At 45.6% G+C, this 19,776-nt stretch overlaps 1 protein-coding gene across 2 annotated transcripts in view; it reads left to right on the top strand.

Annotated features, from left to right (window-relative positions):
- Bphl (biphenyl hydrolase like) overlaps positions 1 to 19,776 on the top strand; it is a 34,655-nt gene that overhangs the window by 1,344 nt on the left and 13,535 nt on the right. The window contains exons 2-4 of one of the 2 annotated variants that reach the window (XM_059263203.1): positions 4,158 to 4,261; positions 6,039 to 6,205; positions 9,553 to 9,706. In XM_059263203.1, the coding sequence (XP_059119186.1) occupies positions 4,158 to 4,261; positions 6,039 to 6,205; positions 9,553 to 9,706 (425 nt within the window). Of the gene's footprint in view, positions 1 to 4,157; positions 4,262 to 6,038; positions 6,206 to 9,552; positions 9,707 to 19,776 lie in introns of those variants that run through there. The other variant, XM_059263204.1, reaches the window with a different exon arrangement.

The following is a 19,776-nucleotide window of genomic DNA, read 5'->3' as shown; positions in this document are numbered from 1 at the left end:
CCCCGAAGCCATCCTGTGCAAACATCTTCACCCCCAGGGTCAGCCCTACAACTAGCTGGGTTGTGTGGTACGGAGCTGCTTGTCTGTCCACTGCTTGGAACTTTGACCCTTTTCTTACATCATGATCTCTATGTACTGTCAAAAGTATTCTCTGTGGGGAGCTGTATGTCAGTTTGATAGTAATAATTTACAGAATCTGACAGTCTGACTGAAAACAGTATTTTCTGAGTTTACCCTAAGGAGGCCTTGCCAGAGAATCAGGTCCAATCTTTCCTCTCATGCCTGCCTCCACCCCCTACTTGGCAATCAGACTGAATGTCACCCCAGCACTTTGCCCTGTTGGAAATTCAGTTCTGCCATGAGGTTAAAGAGAAATCGTGGCCTTATGAGTTCAAGTAGTTTCAGTAGCTGTATTATCGTCTCTTCTAGCTGTGTGACTGTAGACAAGTTACTCAACCTCTCTGGGTTTCTGGCCTTGCAGCATTTGTATTTGAAACAATGACTGTGAAAGGCCTGGAACAGAATAAATATAAACAACTAACAAGTGCAATTAATGATATAAATAGTGAGCATATAAATAATAGCATAGTGTATACAAGAAGTCATCAAACTTCGTGTAACAGAGCCCTGGCAGAAGCTGATACTGTTACTCACAGTTATTTGATAAGAAGCAGGGTACAAGCGGTAAGGACTTTCAAAGTGAGCCTGTATCTTACTGAGCAATCCCCACTTTCATCTTGAAGCAAGGTGCCGAAGCCAAGATTCTGGGTTGGATGCTTGGATGCTCATCCTGGGTTGGATTAGCTAATCCTGTGATCAGCATGTTAGCTTCCCCACCAACTCCCAGCCTTTCTGTGGTAGTGTTAGGGTAGGTGCATCGTGCACCTCAGAAAGGAAAGACAGGTCAAGTACTAACAGAGTGCAGACACATGGTAGGAAGTACTAAATTCGGTTTACCTACTTTCCCCAAGCTGTTATGCCCCCTCTTGGTAGAAAAATTGCAGGTCAGAGCTAAGGACACATGAGATGGGAAGGTACACTTTGAGGGACTCTTAAGCCTTTTGTTCTCTAAGAAATTAACTCAGTCTTGCTGGTCTGTCGGACTAAGTACAGTTGCCTCCTTCCCACTCAGATTGTGGTGTAGTGCAGGCTGGGCTCACAGATTTAAAAGGCTGGCAGTGACTTGAATTCAAAATTTGAGCCCTGCTGAAGTAACAGGAGAAAAGATATGCTGGCATTGGTAGGCTGAACTTGCTGAGCTGCACCTACAACCCAGGGTCTCCACCACCCCCACCTTCACTAGAGAGGCTCCACACACGCACACAGTAAGCACTGAGCTATCTATACCTGCCCATCACCTGCTAGCCTTAAGCTTCAGGAAGACATGTCTTTAGTGTCCTGCAAGGTGTGACTTTAGAAGCAGCTACAGGGCTGTGGCCCAGAGTTAGAGACCTCAGGATTGTCCTAGTCACGGGTATTGGTAAAACTCAGCACCATCTCATAAACACACCTACTTCAGACACCATGATTGGAAGACAGGTTTTTGGGGAATGGGAGGGACGGGTGGGAAAGAAACTCTGATGGCCAAAGAGAACTGGGTAGATGGTTCTTTAAGTTTTCTGAGGGTTTCTGTCTTCATTCCTACCTGAGAGTTGGAGAAATCCAGTACTGAATGTGGTTCCAGAAGTAAGCAAGCATTAGGGCCATCAAGAGCCTGGGCTATAGGCCTGATCCTCTCCACATGGACTTAGCTGTTTGTGCAAGGAACTGACCACAGTCAAAGAGACCTCCTGATAAGCTGGAGCCAATGCTTTGGGCTTGAAATGGCTCCAAATGACGTATCATGTATTCCTATGGAAATAAGCCAGCTCTCAGTCACTCTGTGATTAAACATGAACCTTTCCTTATGTTTGAAATTAATAATTTATTAATATTTAACAATTTTATTTGTAAATAATTCTATCTCCTCCCCAGCCTTGGAGAGTGGAACCAGGTTCTTGGCAGGATGGGCCAGTGTGATGCATGTACCTCTGGTGTGGCAGCACACACTGGATGCCTATGTTGAAGCAGCAGGGACCATTTCCACTGACTGCAGAATCCCACACCATCCAGTCCCTACCCTTGTCCCCCTGTCCTCTCACTCTGCCTGGCTGAACACAGGCTTCTGAGCATGCCACATGGTCTCAGACCCATCAATGCTGTCCTGCAATGTTCTTAGTTAGATTTTTATCCTCCTTTGGCATTTCTTCACAAAAGACCCTTTTCTCTCTTCTCAGATACCTCTACCCAACCTGACATTTCTTGTTCTCTCCACCAAAGCCACTTACTTCCAAGACTTTGCAAATGCTTCCCTGCCACAGAGTTTCTAGTAAGGTGAACTCTAGCCACCTGATGTCCCTAAACTCTTGTTTAGTCGGTGATAATTTAGAGAGAAATCTGGAATGGGAAACTAAAACTTAGCTCCAGCCAGGTGCAGGGAGAAGTTAGGTTTGTTGTTTTGTTGTTACTGAAGAGACTGAAGGAAAGATGCTTTTGTGAACCAGTGCTCCAGGGAGAGACTGATGCCCAGGGCTCTGGCGGCAACACCAGTCTGAAAGCCACTGTCTCTGTGCACTGAGGAAAATGGGGAAGGGTTTCCATGGTACAAAACACCTGCATAGTGCAAAATGGCTTTGACAAGCATGTTCTTGGGACTGCAGGGAAGGGAGCCCCTAAAAGAGCTCTCGTGCATAGAGAGCAGTAAAAGCATTTCTGTGCTTTACTGCTAACACGAGCCCAGTAACTACTCCTCGGGGGTGGCTTTATTTAATAAAACATGTCGCACAGGAAGGAAATTTTATCTGGCCCAGGTGCTTCCAGCATAATCCTGCCTCCCCAAGCGGTGGGTCTTTGTTTTCTCTCCTGCTGGGCTGGGAGTATGCGAACATGTGCTGAATGAAGTGAGTCTTTGTTAGTAGTGGAGTGTGTTTATTTGCATCTGTCTTGAATCTAAGATGCTTAAAGTCATCCTAGCAATAAAACTCAATTCTTTGGAGGAATAGGATGTTAACAAAAACAAATTGATGTCGTTGGCTGTTGTTTAATGGCTTTATCATTGCTCCTCTGGTGTTTGTGTAGATGAGCTTACTTTAGGCTTTCTTATTTCCCAATTTTGCCATCTAATTTTAAGAAATTATATGCTAATGTTAGATGTACCAATATTCAACACCCACACCCACATTCTTTATTAATTTTGTTGCTATTGTTTAAGACAGGTTTTCCCTATCTATCCCAGGCTGACTTTGAACTTGTGACAATCATTGCCCCCTCTACCTCCAAGTGCTGGGATTTCACCTGGGCAATCATGTCTAACTTGCACTCTTTATTACTTGAACTTAGCGAATCAGATAAAACCAACACAAGGAACAAAACCCTTGTTTTTTCAAAAGTGCCGCATTTTGGTAATCATTTTGACCAAGGTCAGAGACGGGGTGGGGTATGCAGAAGAAAAAGGAAGTCAGTGGTGACTTAAGTTTACTGCCAATCCACAAGAAGAGAGATTCCTCTTAGCATCTGTCCTGGCATGCCCCTCACATCCCGCGTGTGGCTGCCCTCTGTCAAGGAAGTGGCCAGGAAGACCGTAAGGCCAAGAACTGAAGCAGAGGCCATGGATGAATGTTGCTTACTGACTTGCTCAGCCTGCTTTCTAGTACATACAACCCAGGACCACCTGCCCAAGAGCAACACCACCCACAGTGGTCTGGGCCCTCCCACATCAGTCATGAATATTTAAAAATGCCCCCATAGACTTGCCTCTGGGCCAATCTAATGGAGGCACTTTCTCAATCAAAGTTCCTTCTGGCTTGTGTCAAGTTAACACATACATCATACACACACACACACACACACACACACACACACACACACACACACACAAATCTAACCAGGGCAGAAGGCAAGCCCCTGGGTGCTGAGTGGGTCAGAACAGGAAGACACTGTTCAGATTTGTACTCTGTTATAAGGACACAACCTTGATTGGCACAGATCAAGGCAGTACAGCATGCCCCGAGTGGGGTACCAATGCTAACTCGTGCACAAGAACTGATACTTCGGCATATTAAATATGACAGTTTGACATGACAAATAAGTCTCCCTCTTGGGACTTCTTTCTCTTCCAGCACTGCAGTGACTTCTGCCAAGGTGGCTGTGAATGGCGTGCACCTGCATTACCAGCGAACAGGAGAAGGGGAGCATGCAGTCCTCCTGCTTCCTGGGATGTTGGGTACGTGTGGATTTTAATGGACTGTTTCTGCAGGCCGTAGATTCTCCGTGATGCATCATGATGCTAGATGCCAAGCATCGATTGTTTATGTTAGTGCTTGCTAAAAACTTTTAAGGAATACTTGCCTCACTCAAAGTTGAATGGTTTGGAAAAGTAAATAACTTTCTACTGCATTAATTTTTTATTCTTCCCACATTTAAACACACTGTGAAAATGGTTTCCTACTATTTGGGAGGGTTGCAGGGGTCAAGGAAACAGGGGTCCAAAGAAAGAGTAGATGATGAAGATAATAAGCTTATGACCTGCTATACCCATTAGTTTACCTCATATCCGGGGTTTAGGTATTTGTGTCATCTCAGTATGTACTTATTGTGACTTGCTTCTTTCTCCTCAAGGTCACATGCTAACATTTTCAGTTACTTTTGGTCCTCCTTGCCAAGCCTTCGCTGATACAGTCCCACTGTAGCCACTGAGAGTCTTGGGACACACACTTAGTGCCCTTTTCTTAAGCTTCTGTGTTCAAGGAGATATTTACTCCAATAGCTGATATCCAGTTAAACCATCAGCAAAAACAATTTCCACATTATATTTTATTATTATTTCAACACTGCAGTCATTAACTACACAAAGCACCCACCCTAGTATAATTTTTCATTTCTGTAAAATATTAGCATGATTCCAAAGCTTTAAAATGGAACAGTGGGATTCTCTCTCCTACTTTGTCCCGCAGTACCTATGGGTCACTCAGATCATCATGTACTGATAATCATGTACGTTCTCAAAACACTTGTTGAAGATTTTAGTACTCTTGGTCCTAGTCTTCGAATGCATATGTTTCCTCGTTTGTGAAACTATTATTTTAGTCTGCCCTCCTCTAATCCTGCCCTCCTTCAGGATAGTTCCTTCTATATCAGGGACATACAAGAAGCTCCTGTGAGAGAGCCGTAGACAAGGGCTGAAAATCCACCCGGCTGCTTTTGAGTTCAGCTGTGTGTTTCCTGTCTATATGTGGCCTGAGTACTTGGGTGCTTAGGGAAAAAAAAAAAAAACAAAACTGCACAGTAAATACACCTGCCACTGGATGGAGCTCCTACCAAGTGATCTTCCACACCCATGGTGGATGTGAGCATACCACACTTCAAGTGGCTGGTCGGTGAGCTGGGGCTTGCCAGTCAGGGCCACCACAGGCTCTTGGCATAGATTCCTTTGTGCTGGCTTGATAAAATATGATTTGATTTCTTAAGCACACACATTTCAGTGCTTTAATTTACTTTTCTCTGTTTTGGTTGTAACTAAAAAATAAGGTCTTAAGAGTCATTCTTATTAGCTTAATGGCAGGCAGATAGAATATCTGGAATATGAGACTTCTACCTGGATGCCACTGGGCTCTCCATCATTTCTAAGTCATCTTTCTTTAGAGAAAAGAGAGAGAGGAAACCCAGAAAGTATCAAATGAAAGTTCATTTCCATATTGTTCAGTTAATTCTTTCAATGGATGGGTAGGAGAGAACTAACAGAAAGGCTGTCAAAAGTACCACAAAAATACTGGTCCTGAGCCTCGCTTCCTCAAAACCACCACTAGGGGGAGACCAGAGGCAGGGCCTAACTCCATCAGGAATGGAAATCCGCCTCTGGGTGCAGGCGGCCCTTGTAAAACAACCTCCCTGGCTAACTGAGAAACAAGAACTGTGTTTTGAGATTAGTACTGCTTCCGTTTCGCTCTGGTGTGTTGGCTAGACTGAGAACACTCAGAATGTAACCCTGTGGCTGTTTTTAGGAAGTGGAAGCACGGACTTTGCACCACAACTTCAGAGCCTAAATAAGAAGCGCTTCACAGTGGTGGCCTGGGACCCTCGAGGATATGGACAGTCCAGGCCCCCAGATCGAGACTTCCCACGGGACTTTTTTGAAAGGGATGCAAAGGATGCTGTTGACTTGATGAAGGTGAGACCCAAAGAAGTGCTGGAGTGGGGAGGGTGACTGGACCCACCTTCGTTTGTTCTAATCCCTGCTGTTCCTTCTCTCTACAAAGGTAATACCTAATGTAAGTCTTATGTAAGGAAGATCTAAAGGGCCGAGTAGAAACAGAGCCCAGCTGTCTAATGAGGTACTACCAAGACGCCTAGGCTCTGCCTTTCTGGCTAGTCTCATGGCATACATCAGGTTTTAGTTTTGCTTTGTGTTACTTCATTTTTTATTTTATAGTCTAAGGAGGCCATGAGGTCCTTCTGCTTGAGACTGTGGCGTGCTAGGATTGCAGGACTACAACACTACACACAGCAAAATACAGTTTTATATTGATGTAACTGGAGTCTGAAGACAGAGGCCCAACTCCACGGCTTCCCGTGTACCAGGCGTAGGCACTCATCCCGAGGAAAGCAGCAAGAGGTGGTGGTGAAGAGGCAGGAATGCATTTTGAACGAAACTGCCCTTCGGAGGAGATGGAGAGTCTTTCAGCCCATCTTCCGGGTACTGACATGAGCTTTAGGTTTACGGAGAGCAAGAACTGGAGAGAAGGCAAGAAGTCTGCATAACTAAACAGTCTTGGTCAAGGTGTGGTCCAGTGTCATCTCAGTCCTGTGTCTGCAAGGTGGCCTGAAGAAGTCATGACTGTGTATGAGTGTCATCTCATGGGGTGATCTGTCTGTAAGGCTGCCATTCCTGGAATCCAAGCTGACTTCAGGTTTAAGACAATGTGGGTCTAGAACAGGACACTATAAAAGACAACAGTAAGATGTCACCACTGCTCTTATGTTTATGCCTTCAGCCTTGAAGGGGGTTGTTTTAGTTAGGGTCACCATTGCTATGATGAAACACCATGACCGAAGCAATGTGGGAAGGAAAGGGTTAATTCAGTTTATGCTTCCACATCACAGTGCATCATCAAAGGAAGCCAGGACAGGAACTCAAGCAGGGGAGGAACGTGGAGGCAGGAGCTAAAGCAGAGGACATGGAGGAGTGCTGCTTACTGGCTTTTTCCTCATGGCTTGCTCACCCTGCTTTCTTATAGAACCCATCTGCTTTCTTAGAGACCACCAGCCCAGGGGTCGTCCCACCCACAATGGGCTGGGCCCTCCCCCATCGATCACTAATTAAGAAAATGCTCTATAGGTTTGCCTACAGCCTGATCTTATGGAGGCATTTTCTTAATTGAAGCTTCCTTCTCTCTAATGACTGGCTTTGTATTAAGTTGACATCAAACTACCCAGTACTGGGGTTAAGACTGCTTATGTTGGTTATGTACCACTAGCCTTTACACAGATGATCCTTGAGTGCTTAGCATGCCTTCATGCAGAGTTGAGCAGGAATCCAACCCAAAGTTAAAGAACATACAAAATAAAGATGGAGAAGTCCAGCTTTTATCTAATTACCTTGTAGGTCCAGGTGCGGAGTCAGTGCTTTTAAGCCAACACAGTATTTTATTCGGTTATTTTGATTTTTTTTTTTTTTGAGGCAGGATCTTGCTGTATATCCCTGGTCTAGCCTCAAACTCACTGTGTAGCAGGGTAGCCTCTACCTCCTGAGTGCTGGGATTACAGGTGTGTGATACTGTGGCATCATACCATACCTTACAGTCTTCCAGCTTACTGCTTTTGACGATGTGTGGAGGAGATCTGCTTCCTCCCCAATGAACGTACATCTGCTGCCACTGTCCCCTCTCCATGGTCTCATTCTCTGTGGTTTCAGTTACCCGTGGTCAATTGTGGCCCGGAAATATTAAGTAGAAAATTCCAGAAATAATTCATAATTTGTAATGTTTTATAATTTAAATTAAGTTTATTTTTAGCTTATACATTAAAACATAAAAAATATGTATATGTCAGGGGATTAAATAAGGTTCCAGTGCATGTCTATACCGCATAATGTTAAATCAGGTTGAACATGTCCGCCACATCAACTGTTGTTGCTCAGTTGCTTTCAACCGCTTTCTACCTTGTTTTCTGAAACAAGATCATTCATTGGCCTGAAGGTCACCAAGTAGGTTAGGCTGGCTAGCCAACAAGCCCCAGGGAGCCACTGTGTCTGGCTCTTGGGGCTCCTGGGAGAGAACTCCAATCCTCATGCTTGTGCTGCAAATACTTTGCCAACAGAACTATCTCCCCCATTCCCCAAAAATTATCATTTCCTCATGAGAAAAACTTCCAAAATATTTCCTCTGTCTTTCTGAAATGCAAGTTCATTAATGTTATCTGTAGCACCCTGTCGTGAATTTTAAATCCCATGCCATTCTGAGTGGTACAGTGAAGTGTGGTGCTGCCCAACCATCCTGTCTCCATCCTGCGCAAACTGTAAGACATCGTCTCTTCAGCACATCCACTCTATACCTCATGTACATGTGTAGCTTTTGGTACCATCTATGTTACAAGGCATCCGTGGTGAGGTGAGGTAGGGTCTTGGAATGTAACCCCAGCAGGTACAAGGGAGCTGCTGTACTTCACTGGATGCATGCACTGTCTTATTCCATGCATCATCCAGTGGTAAATGATTAACTTAATTTTAAGCTACTTTTTGCTAGAAGTTGCTCAGGGACATTTGTCACTTTTGTGATTATGAGCAGTGTTGTGTATCTCCTGGGTCTGTCTCCTGGTAAACAAATCCAGGAGGTAGTGTGCTAGGCTATAGAGAATGTATCCTCGTTCTGTATATTAATGATTATCCAGAGTATGTGCACACACATGCGATCCCATCAGCAATTATCCTGACTAACATGTTGGTTCCTTACCTTTAATCTTTTCGGATACTTTTTTACTTGTAGAAGCCTCTTCCATGTGCTTTGTCAGCTTTCTCTACTGAGCACATTTTCAGGGGCCTGATGGTGTCACCCAAGGACGGACGCAGCTTTGCCGCGACTCCACGCTCCCTCTCGTCTCTAGCCAGCTCCTCCCACAGTCGCAGCTGTGGCTTCACCTGATGCCCTGCTGCATTTTATCTTGCGCTCCTCTCCAATCTACAGAATTGCCTCGGAGCCTTGCTCAGGGGTATGCACACACAGTGCTTGCCCTACCCAAAGACAGCAGATTTCTGCTGATTCTGTACTTTGACATTTTATTCGACCCAAAGATATGCTTCCTGCATAGGTCAAAATAATACTGTATACTCAAGTTTTTATGACAACTACATTGTGGCAAAGCTAATTGACACCAGGTCTCCAAGCAGCAGACTTGGAGGACTCGGCTCGCCACCACCCAGGTTCTTTAAAGAGAGTGGAGTGGTAACTGCATCGTGTGTCCTGCTGTGCTGGCCACAGGTGAACACTAGCTATGCCAAGCCTTCTGCTGTGTTGCCCACAGGCGCTGCAGTTCAAGCAGGTCTCCCTCCTGGGCTGGAGTGATGGGGGCATAACTGCACTCATTGCTGCTGCGAAGTACCCATCTTATGTCCGCAAGATGGTGATCTGGGGAGCGAATGCCTATGTCACTGAGGAAGACGTCAGGATTTACCAGGGTAAGTTCCGCCAGTCACAGACGTTGTCATGACGATCCTCCTTGCTCCCTCCTCATCTCTCGTTTTGATATGTGTCGGCTGACAAGTCATGTCTCATCCACTTACAATTCTCAGCTCTAAGGTCAAAAGAAGAATGAGTTTTCAGGAAAGCCATATAATTTAAGCAACCTAGAAATGGATAGCTTTCTATTTCCAGAAGTGAAACTTGGATGACTCAGGCCAAGGCTCTGGGAAAGCAGTGTTTACATTCACTACCATGGGTAGAGAGCTTGAAGGAAGGAGGGGGCCCTGTGAAGTGTTACTCAACCTCCTTTAAAATAATGTGAAGGCCAGTTGCAGTGACGCATGCCTGAAACGTCAGCTGCTTGGGAGGTTAAGGCTGGAGAACTCTGAGTTTGAAGCTAGCATGGGCGATGTAGCAGGGCCTTGTCTCAAAATAAAAATCGTGAATGAGGCCAGGTGATCGTGGTGCACGCCTTTAATTCCAGCACTCGAGGGGCAGAGGCAGGCGGATCTCTGTGAGTTTGAGGCCAGCCTGGTCTATAGAGCGAGTTCTAGGACAGGCTCCAAAGCTACACAGAGAAACCCTGTCTCAGAAAAAAAGAATCTGAATGAGGGAATACATGAATATAATGAATACTAAAGGAAGCACTGGGCTGAACAATTAACCTACATTTTTGTTACAATCGTCTGTGCAGTCTTCTTGTCTGAAGTCTCATTTAAGCCCCTTCTTGAGGTTTTTAGGGGCACAAGAGTGGCGCCGGTGACCTTCAGCCTGGGATTCAACTCCGGCCTGCCACTTGCTTTTTTTTTTTTTTTTTTTTAATTTAAGATTTATTTATTATGTATATGTTCTGCCTGCATGCCGGAAGAGGGAGTCAGATCTCATTACAGATGGTTGTGAGCCACCCTGTGGTTGCTGGGAATTGAACTCAAGACCTCTGCAAGAACAGCCAGTGCTCTTAACCTCTGAGCCATCTCTCCAGCCCCGCCCGCCACTTGCTTTTGTAAAGCTGAAGCACCGATGAGAAGTTAGTTCATGAACTAGAGACCAAACCGGGGCATCTGATCCTCACTCTCCCTCATTTTTCATCTCCCAGCGCTGCTCTCTGGCCTGCACCCGTAGCCAGAGCATCTGGAAGGGTTGCAGTGACTAGGTACTCAGCCCTGGCATGGTTTAGCCTCTAGCAAGCTCTCCGAATTGGGAGGATCAAGCTCTCAGAAGGAAAGAGGGGTACCCCAGGGATTAAGGGGGGAGGGGGCACTGGGACAAAAGAGAAGCTGCCTGGGTTTCCCACCATTTCTACCTGCCACCTGGGCCCATGACAAACCTCCCTTTCTCACCGGAAGCCTTTTGTGTCTTTACACAAACCGCAGATGGCCTAACAGGATCAATTTACTCCCAGTGGGTCTGGCATTTTCTCGCCACAGCTGTGTCCACAGTATGTCTTTGGTGGGCCTTTCGGCCTTCAGAGCCTGAAATATTTACTCTCTAGCCCTGGCAGAAGTTGGCAGAGCCCTGCACATGCTAAGTCTCCTCCAGGTGCTCTGCCGTTCACGTTGTGAGCTACTTAGAGGCCACATCCTGTTCTAGAATCTTAGTTCTCTGCGAGCTTCCCGTTTCTCCAACAATTCGAAATTCTTAAGTGACAGATGACGGAGAAACCAATCCCAGTCTGACCTCCTCTTGTCCTCCCCATCCTCCCGTGTGGCTCAGAGTCTGCCTTGGGCAGGGTGGCTGTTCCACTGTCGCCATCCACGAGGTCCTGCTGCCTCCGGCACCAGATGCCTTCACTTCTCGTAAATCCTTGACTTCCCTTACTGGGCCCTTCCTCTCTCCACTTGAACAGATACACATGATTCTTCCTCCAAAACACTGCCCGCTTTCCCTGTCGTTCCTCCTCACCATGCTGTACCCGCCTCACAGCTTTATTAAAATAGGTGTCTGTGTTCTCGCTCCTTTGGTGGCTGTGTGGTCCTTCTGGTCATCCCTGCTGGGTGGTTCTCACCATAGCAAGTATAATATTGTCAAAGACGGTGGATACTTTTGACTTGTCAGTAGCACTCCCTGACCGTCTAGACGTTTGAGCCACGTGCTGAGTGTGGTCTGTAGAAATACCTCCCCCATACACACTGGTTATCTGTGTCACCTTTGCCGGGACAGTCACTGATCTTTTCAAAGCAGCAGCTTCTAGTGCTGACTTGGTTTTGTTTTCTGCTTCCATTATTTCTGTCACCTTCTGCTTGCCTTGGATTCTGATTTGTTTTATGTGCTCCAATCTCAAAGTAAAAATCTTGATTATGGATTTGAGATGTTTACTCTTTTCTAATATATCATTTAATGCTGTAAATTTTCCTCTAGAGTGGCTAGATCTAACAACCCATATATATAAAGGGAATTTATTAGATTGATTTACAGAATGCAGTCCAGGTACCCCAACAAGGGCTGTCTCACACTGGAGCAATTGAGAATCCAATAGTATCTTCATCAGGAGGCTGCTGGATATCTTAGCAGTCCTGTTCTGAAGGTCTGGAGGATTCTTAGACAGCTGCTGGTCTTCTGTCTACACTGGGATCCTGAAGATGGTGGTTTAAATATTGGTGAAGTTAGGATTTGTAGGAATCCTACAAATAGTTAGGATTCCTATTGCTGTGATAAAACACCACGGCCAAGAGCAGCTAGGGAAGGAGAGGGTTTGTTGCACCTTACAACTCTCAGGTCACTCTGTCACTGAGGGAAGTAGGAGAAAGAACTCGGGGCAGAACCCTAGATGCAGGAACTAAAGCAGAGGCCATGGAGGAGTGATGCTATTTGGCTTGCTCCTTCCTCTCTGTTTGCTCAGTCTGCTTTCTTAGAGCACCCGGGACCATCAGCCCAGGGATGGCTCCACCCACAAGGAGCTAGGCCCTCCCACATCAATCACCAATCAAGAAAGTGCACCACAGGCCTGCCCACAGGCCAATCGGGTGAGAGCGTTTTCTCAAATGAGGTTCCCTTCTCCCAAACGACTCTAGCTTGTATGATGTTGACTAGACAGCGCACCTGACAACATGATAGATGAACTTGCCAGCAAGAGTGAAAGCAAGCAGGTAAAAAGAAACTTCCTTCTTCCATGTCCTTTTATGTAGGCTGACACCAGAAGGTATGTTCTGGATATAGGTTAGGTCTTCCTGCTTCAAATAATCGGATTAAGAAAATCTCTCACAGAGTGTCCAGCAGCTTGGGTTTTAGTTGGTTCCAGATGCTCTCAGGTTGACAGCCAAAAGTAGCCATCACAGCTACAAATTTTACCGTGTTGCATTTGCACTCATCACAAGATATCTCAAAATATCTTTTCTAATGTCTCTTCAGACTATGCCTTTCACTTGTGGGTACTTAGAAATGGAATGTTTAATATCTAAATATTTAGGGTTTCCTAGTTATCTTTCTGCTATTAGTATTTAATTTGCCTAGATCTAAAAAACATAATTTATACGGTTTCAGTTCTTTTAAATTCAGAACACGGACTATCTTCTTCTAAAACTGAACACCACCCCCCCTCTCTACTCACTGCCTTTCCTCTATCATTCAGCTAACAGCCCACAGAGCTCAGTCCTCCTCTGCCCTCTACACCTCACAGTGATTTTGTTCGGTTGATACCACACAGTGACTCCTGAGTTTTATATTCTTCCCCCCACCCCCACCCCGTTCCCCTCACTCTCCTAGTTCAGAACCTTGGGCTCATGGGATATTCTCTTCTTCAAAGCAGAAAATCCTTTGTAAGGCAATTCTCTCACTTAAAAGGAAAAAAAAAACAAAAAAAACAAAAAAAAAACCTCTAGTGACTTCAAACTCAGCTTGGCTGGCCCCTGCCAGTCTGGCGGCACTCAGCCTCCTAACTCCACTGTTCCCTATCTTCCTGTGGACTTCCTACATTGAAAAGCTGCCTTGGGGATGCATCTTGCCCTCTCCCAGCCACATCCTTCTCAGTCATCACCCCAATACCCAGCTCCCAGGGTGTCTGAGAAGGTGCCCGGAGCCCTTAAGCCTGGTGGATCTGTAATGGGATGCACATGCCCACACCATGGTACTTTGCCCTGGGCACTGTCAACTTCTTACTCCTTTGCCTTAGTGACTGTAGAATAAGTTTCCCATCACAGTGGTTCTGACTTTCCCTGCTTTCCAAAACAAAATAAAAGCCCTCTCAATCCCACAATACTCCTCACTATCTAGGATGTCTCTGTTTCCCTCCCTAACCATCATTGCCACTTCCTCATCCTGGAAGGTGGCCTCTGACCCACCTGTCCAGTGGAGACAGTGCCTTCCATGTGACCAAACCCTCAGGACACTTGGCTGTTCTGTGTTCTTTCTTAATTCCCCCTCCCCCATAGCCATTGAAAGCAGTCCCCTGCTGTGTGTGTGCTGCAGCTCACACCTTCTTCCTCTGGTTGGCTTTCTGGCCACTGTGATGTCATGGCCCTGGCATCTGTCTCTGCTTGGTCTCTGGCTTTGATATGTGGGACAGTGTCATTGAGGTCTTCAAGTGCCATCCTTGCTTTCTGTTCTGATCCTCTTCTTTTCCACTGTGTGTGAGTGTGTGTGTGTGTGTGTGTGTGTGTGTGTGTGTGTGTTTACATGTATTTGTGTGGGTGTTTACATGCACACATGCATGTGTCAGGATGTGGGTGCACATGTAAGTGCCCATGCATGTGGAGGCTAGAGGTCCACTTTGGGGGTTGTTTTCTGAGACAGGATCTCTCCCTGAACCTGGAGCTCACTGCTTAGGCGAGGCTGGCAGGCCTGGGAGCCCCAGGGAGTTGCCCGTCTCTGCTTTCCCAGCACCTGGGTTACAAGTGTGTGCCACTGCCTTTAGACTTTATGTGGGTTCTAGAATCAAACTCAGATCATCACACTTGTGTGATGAGCACTGTTCTGACTGAGCTGCCCCACTAGCCTCCTCTACCCTCTCTTAAAGCCAGCATCTCAGTGTGTTGCCCACACTGGCCTCAAACCCTTAGGCTCGAGCAGTCCTCCTTCCTCAGCCTCCTGGGTAACTTAGATGCCAGGCACACTCCGCCATGCTCGGCTCTCTTCTCACTCTATGCCCTTCTGTGCTCACTCTGCTTCCAGGCCCCCACATACTGGACTCTTCATTTCGTTTCATTGGACTCTTCATATCTGGTTGCCACACATGTCTAAAAACTGGACTCAGTCTTTCCTCTTGACCTGTTCCTCTTGCTAAATGTCTTACCCTGGTAAATGATTCATCCGGGAGCACAGGACACACTGGTTCAGACCGGAACACAGCCTATTACCTTGGCTCTGCTTCTGTAGCTTCACTCAGCTGTGTTCTCAAGTCTTGAACAGAAAATTCCAGAGTAATCGATCCTTAAGTTTTAGATTGTGTACCACTGTGAGAAGAATGCAGAAATATTCTGTCATACCTAGTGCTGCTGTACGCCACCCAGATGACAAACCACCCTTTGCCCAGTGTGTCTGCTGCACTCTGCACACTGCCTGCCTGTTCGTCCTCAGAAACCATCTTGGTCAATAGATCCACTGTCAACTTGTTGCCGTTCCTGTGTTCTGTGAACTTGTTTCACTTAAAACACTTCATACAATGAGGAGAGATGCTGGCAGTCCCGCTACGGTGTATTCCAGTTGTTCTGCTTACATTAGTTATTACTAATCTCTTTTACTGGGCCTGCTTAGCCATAAGTGTCATCAGAGGAGAACACAGTATTTGTAAAGTTCAGTGCTCTGTGGTTTCAAGAAACCAGGTGTCCTGGCTGTGTTTCTTGTGGGTAAGGGCAGCCGTGGTGCCTTGGATACAGTCTGCAAGCCCTTGACTGTAAGGCTCTTGAAGGCAAAGGCTGTATCTCATTTGTCTTAACTTTTCTGACACCATGACCAAGACAACTTATAAAACAAAGCATTTAACTTGGAACTCACGGTTCCAGAGGGTTAGTGTTCATAACCATCATGGTGAGGAGCGGGCAGCCAGGCATAATGCTGGAGCGGTAGATGAGGGCTCACATCTGGTCCAGAAGAAGGAGGCAGAGAGAAAGTTAACTAGGGATGGTATGCACCTTTGAAACCCCAAAGCCCACCCCCAGTGACACACCTCCTAATCTTTCCTAAACAGTTCTACTAATTGGAGGCCATGTATTCAAATATATAAGCTTTTAGGTGCCATTCTCATTCAAACCACCACATTATCCAAGTTTATATTGGTGGAAACAGGCACTTAGCAGACTTAGGCTTACTGAATTAACTCTTAATTAGTAAGTTTTCTTTGCGATTCTAGTCTACAGCCATACCACCCTGAACGCGCCGGATCTCGTCTTTGCGATTCTAGGGTTTAGCATGGATTATATGCTCTAAAGGGAAGTGGGGGATATGTCAGTTGCTTTTGGGATCCAAATTCTGTTGTGAATCGACAAACATTTTGATTCAATTGGTTATTCTGGGCACTTGACTATGAAGCATAATTACTAACTTTGGGTAGTGATTATGCTTTGGGACAGAAATGGCTTCCTCTTCAAATAAATTAACAGAAGTTAATAAATAAATGCAAAGAATCTTTTTGAGTACATGTTACATGCCAGGCACTATTATCAGCAAATTCTGTGTAATTACTTACTCCTTATTCTACAGTGTTAATATAATTCATATTTTCTGATTAGGGAATTAGCACTGTGAGGTTAAGTAACTTGCCCAGTTTCACACAGCAGTAAATCTAGGAGCTGGGACTCCTACATCATCAGTTTGACTTCCAAACCTAGGCTCCCAACCATTGCTTGGAAGACCTCTGGCTTCCCCCAGCAGTAGCTGGGTTTCTCTGCCCTGAGACCTTGTGCTCTTTCCTCTGGGCTCCTGAAGGCTTGCCACAGATCCGACATTCCCATAGACATTCCCTGTGCTAAAGGCTTTCATAGGCAGCATTCCATTCCAAAACTCTACATAAATTAATCCTTTAAAAGGGCCTCATACTGTTCCACAGCAGCCCCTGTGCTTCAGCAGGAGTACAGCTGGGCACCAGCCAACTGGGTTCTCAGAAGCTCTTGGCCTTCACATCACAAGGAACTTGTTTTTCCTAATTGATTTTTAAAGCTTTTATTATTATTATTATTATTATCATTATCATTATTGTTGTTGGTATTATTTAGTCATTATAATTTAACCCTTCTGTTATAAGTGAACTATGTTAGCTGTGGGCCTGCTGGAGGCCAGGATTGATTCTGTTGACACCCTTGCTATATTTGTGAGCTTTGTCCCAGCTCATCCTGCCTCCCCAGAGCTCTGACCCTCCTTGTGCTTTGGTTACATAGGCTTATGCTCCCAAGCAACAGATTTGTCATCAGGCCACACCAGCATGACTTCTTGCATGCACTGCTGTCCCTGGCTTGTTCTTTCTCTTCATTACACTGCTAAGATTCTCTCACGGTGCTGCTGTGGCGGTGGTACCCTGGTTTCCACTGCTGGATTGTATTCACAGGTGCATCGGGCAAGTCTGCCAGTTACTTTGTGCATCCCTTTACCTGTGGATGACTAGTTTACCTCCTGTTTCTAGAGACCCTCCTATCATCTCCAGGAAACTGCTAACCGCTGGATACAGGGACCGCATGACGAGTGACAGCTTGTCACTCTTGTATGGAAACAGTGAGCATGGACTCAGATTGGCCTTGGTTCCCCCTTGCTGCTGGCTGCCTGACTCCGTTGTCAGGGTTTGCTTTCCCTCTTCTGGACTCACTCAAACATATTCACTAGTTACTGTGGCTCTGTTGAAGCACAAGAACTGTGTTTCATGGGTCTGGGGAGAAAGCTCAGTTGTTAAGGGACTTGGCACGAAAGCATGAGGCCCTGACTCCTAGCCCCAGCACCCATGCCAAAGGCCGAGTGCAGCAGCATGTGCTTCGTGCTGAAAAAGCAGAGACAGGACCCCTAACCAGCCAGCCTAGCCCCATCTGTGAGCCTGTCTCAAACAAGGCAGACAGTGCCTGAGAGGAATGATACTTGATGCTGTCCTCTGGTCGTCATACGTGCATGTCCACAGACACACAATTCCTTCACACACACACACACACACACACACACACACACACACACACACACAAGAATTTTTCTTTTTAATTTTATGTGTGTAAGTGTTTTGCGTCCAGAGGCATCGTATTCCCTGGAACTGGAATTACAGATATGTGTAAGCTGCTATGAGGGTGCTGGGAATAGAACCTGGGACCTCTGGAACAGCAACCAGTGCTCTTAACCACTAAGCCATCTCTCCAGACTCCAGAAAAGAATTTTTTAAAAGCATTTTATGAAAGACGGGCTTGTTCTACTGAAAGATGGCCTTTCACAGGGTGTGGTCTGCCAGGCAGCCCAGAGTGTAAGTATCCACAAGCAATTTTTAAAGTTATTATTATTATATTTGGGAGATAGGAGAGGTACTAGGAGTTAAACACAGAGCCTCATACATGCATTTATTTTGCCACTGAACTCCCTCCCCCAGGCTTTCTTCACATCTTATTCTTTCCCTTTCCCACTCTCCCAGCTCGCCTTTCCATTCTGAAATCCACCCCTCTTTATTTTTTAACCAACCTCATCGTAACTGTCTCTGAAGTCTTTTCCCTATTTACCAAGCCGTTCAACCCTTCTAGTGTCTACAGTCAAGTCACCCTGGCTTCCCTCTGGGTATGTAGGCCAATCTCCAGAGGCAGAGGCAGGCGGCGTCTTCAGAAGGCAGTGTCAAGGCTGGAAATCACAAGGATTCCTCCACTGGAGTACTTCCATTCACCGAGTGCACCTTGAGAGCATGCCAGGTGCCGAGCACTGTCAGCACTCTACAGTTACATCTGATGTCAATGTGGGTTACTGCTGTCACCTGACCTTGCTGGCGTGTCCTTTAGCAACGCCTGTGCTAAAGGCTTTCATAGGCAGCATTTAATATGTTCAGGAGCACCAGGATCTTAACCATAGTGCTTAAGGAAGCATGGGAAAGATCAGGCTGAGTCAATCACATTGGCTGCATTATTTTAAAAGTAGAAGTTATCTATTATTTTTCCTTCCAATTAATCATTTATAATATAGTTTAGACTTAGTAGTTAGCTCTACACACTTTTTCTTCAACAGAGCCCTTATGTAAGCGTGTAAATGCCAAACAGGACCATATGAATAAAAGGTTCATTTTGAGGATTTAACAGCTGTCAATTGTCCTTCAGTCTGTTGCATCATTTGCTTGTTTCTCATGTACCAGAAAAACTTTTCTAAGTAGCTGGTCCTTTATATTTGCATCTGTGGGTCAATCAACCATGGCCAAAAGTATTTGAAAATTAATTACCTCTGCATTGAACATATACAGACTTGTTTGGTCATGATTTCCCTAAACAATATACTATACTACTTATACAACATTTAAATTACATGAGTTAAAGTAAAATAATGTAGAGATGGTTTGGGAGTTCCTATGTCAGTTCTGTGCACATTCTCTGCAATTTTGCGTAATGGGCTGGAGAATCCACAATTTGAAGTCCACAGGGGTTCCTAAGAACAGCCCCCCTCTGTGTTTTCTGGGGAGATGCAATGCACATGTCTACTCACCCCAGAGAGGGATCCATGACAAACCAAAGTATAGATACCACTAAAGTCCAACTTTGTCAACTGTGAGTTTTATTGGGGTTACTTGCAAAGAGCATTAATGACTCAAAGACAGCTATATCACCAAAGCCCACTCCAGTATAGGTGACAGCTCACAAAGCTGGGAACCCGGAGTAAACTGCTAGCCCACAGGTGACTCATCAGGTTGGAGAATGTCCTTTCCAGGTGCCTCAGTTGGTCTACATCTCTTCTAGGCAGTTCAGCTAGCCTCTGCTCCTTCCAGGCAGCAGGTCTGGTCTCAGAGTCTTCTTTGCAGCTTTTCTCCTCTGAGAATCGTCTTTGCAGCTCAGCTTTCTCGCGTCCGAAGAGGACTCTCAGCTTTTATTGCTTATTCTGGCAGGGAGGGGCCTAGTGAATCTGGTCAGTTTCAGGGACTTCCTGAAGCTATTTTGAGTTGCTTACCTTACTACTTAAGGAACTTTCTGCAAGATAGAAT

Source organism: Peromyscus eremicus, chromosome 5 (assembly GCF_949786415.1).
Source record: "Peromyscus eremicus chromosome 5, PerEre_H2_v1, whole genome shotgun sequence".
NCBI classification, from domain to species: Eukaryota; Metazoa; Chordata; class Mammalia; order Rodentia; family Cricetidae; genus Peromyscus; species Peromyscus eremicus.
The sequence above is the reverse complement of the archived record's forward strand: the minus strand, read 5'-3'. Positions and strand labels throughout refer to the sequence as shown.